General features: G+C 38.2%; 1 protein-coding gene across 1 annotated transcript; it reads right to left on the reverse strand.

Annotated features, from left to right (window-relative positions):
• Positions 1-241: 241 nt before the first annotated feature.
• On the reverse strand, positions 242-1,243 carry GPR174 (G protein-coupled receptor 174). The gene has a single exon (XM_007956831.2). The coding sequence runs from the start codon at positions 1,241-1,243 to the stop codon at positions 242-244; it is 1,002 nt and encodes a 333-aa protein (XP_007955022.1).
• Between the last annotated feature and the right edge of the window lie 263 nt (positions 1,244-1,506).

Below are 1,506 nucleotides of genomic sequence, written 5' to 3' on the forward strand. Positions count from 1 at the left end.
TGCAATTTTACAGCTTAAATATCAAAGACCTGATGACAAAGTTTCTACACAGATGTGTCAAAATGATAATGGTGGAACAAAATGCTTCAAACAAACTCTATTATGAAGAAGTGAACTCCCCATATAAATAAGAGAAGATAACTGAAAAGCTATGAATAATTTCTCTAAGTACTTCTTTGTGGTTTGGCTATTGCAAATGTGTTTTGAAATACTTGCACTTTGGGCAACACTGTTTATTTATTTAGCATAATTCGGTTGTCATGGTAGAAGTAGTATGGTTGTTCACAAAGAACTTCGCATGGAGTTGGATGTTATCATGTAAATCTTGTCTTGAAAGCCATCTTCTGAACTCATTAGTGGTGAAGTAGTATATGACTGGGTCAAGACAGGAATTCAGACTAGCAAGACATAGGGCTACAGAGTGAAATATCAGAATCACTCTTCTAGCTAGGCAGCTCTTAATTTCATTGGACTTGACTAAGAAATCTAAAGGAAAACTGAAATGATAAGGTGCAAAGCAAATTAGAAATACCCCTGCACAGGTTAGAATCATCTTCAGAGCTTTCTTTTTCTCTCCAAGATCTTGGGCCACAGGATATTTCTTTTGCAGTGATAAAACTGTCTTCCAGGTACAATACAGAATGATCAGAAGAGGAGTAATAAACCCAATCAACTCTCCAACAGTCATCATGGCAACGGACTGGACCAGATTGACATCCCTCGTAGGAAGATCCACAAAGCATTTGGTTTTGTTGCCTGAGGTGTCATGATTGGTTCTGAGAAGAGGGAAGAGCAGACAGGCAAAGCAGATGATCAGCCAGCCAGCAATGCTGATGTAAAGATCATATTTCTGTTTGCAGTCATGGAAGCGAAAAGGGTACATGAGGAACCAAAATCTCCGCACACTGATGCAGACCAAGAAGTAGATGCTTGCATACATATTGACATACTTCAGGTAGAAACAGAACATGCAGAGTCCAGACCCAAATGGCCAGTCATGATTAAGGTAGTAAAATATCCTCAGTGGCAAGGAGAGAACTTGTAATAAGTCAGCAATGGCTAAGTTTATCATGAATATCACAGCCCTTTTGGTTTCTTTCATATAGCCATAAAATACCCACAAAGCTAATATGTTACCTATGAGACCCGGCACAAGAATGATAGTGTATGTTACTGCATAGATGAAGTACCGAAAATCGATATTTCCTTCATCAGGCCCTCTACATGTGTCATTAGTAGGCATGTTTCTTTCTAGAGAAACTATGTTTGCCAAACTGTGATTAAACATTTAAATTCACAGCTTACTGCTGCTCTTGCTAGAAGACTAATAATCAATGAGTTGGAGAGACTGTATAAAATAACTTTCTTTTACCAAATCTGTCTGAACCTCTGCACATGATTTGAAAGACTTCATAGAATTATCTGCATATTTGCTTTGGATATGTTTACAGTAATTATTAAGACTGGAGCCCTGGTGGTGCAGTGGTTAAGTGCTCAGCTGTTAAC

This window comes from Orycteropus afer, unplaced genomic scaffold (genome assembly GCF_000298275.1).
Source record: "Orycteropus afer afer isolate SDZICR_OR568_19922 unplaced genomic scaffold, OryAfe1.0 scaffold00668, whole genome shotgun sequence".
NCBI classification, from domain to species: Eukaryota; Metazoa; Chordata; class Mammalia; order Tubulidentata; family Orycteropodidae; genus Orycteropus; species Orycteropus afer.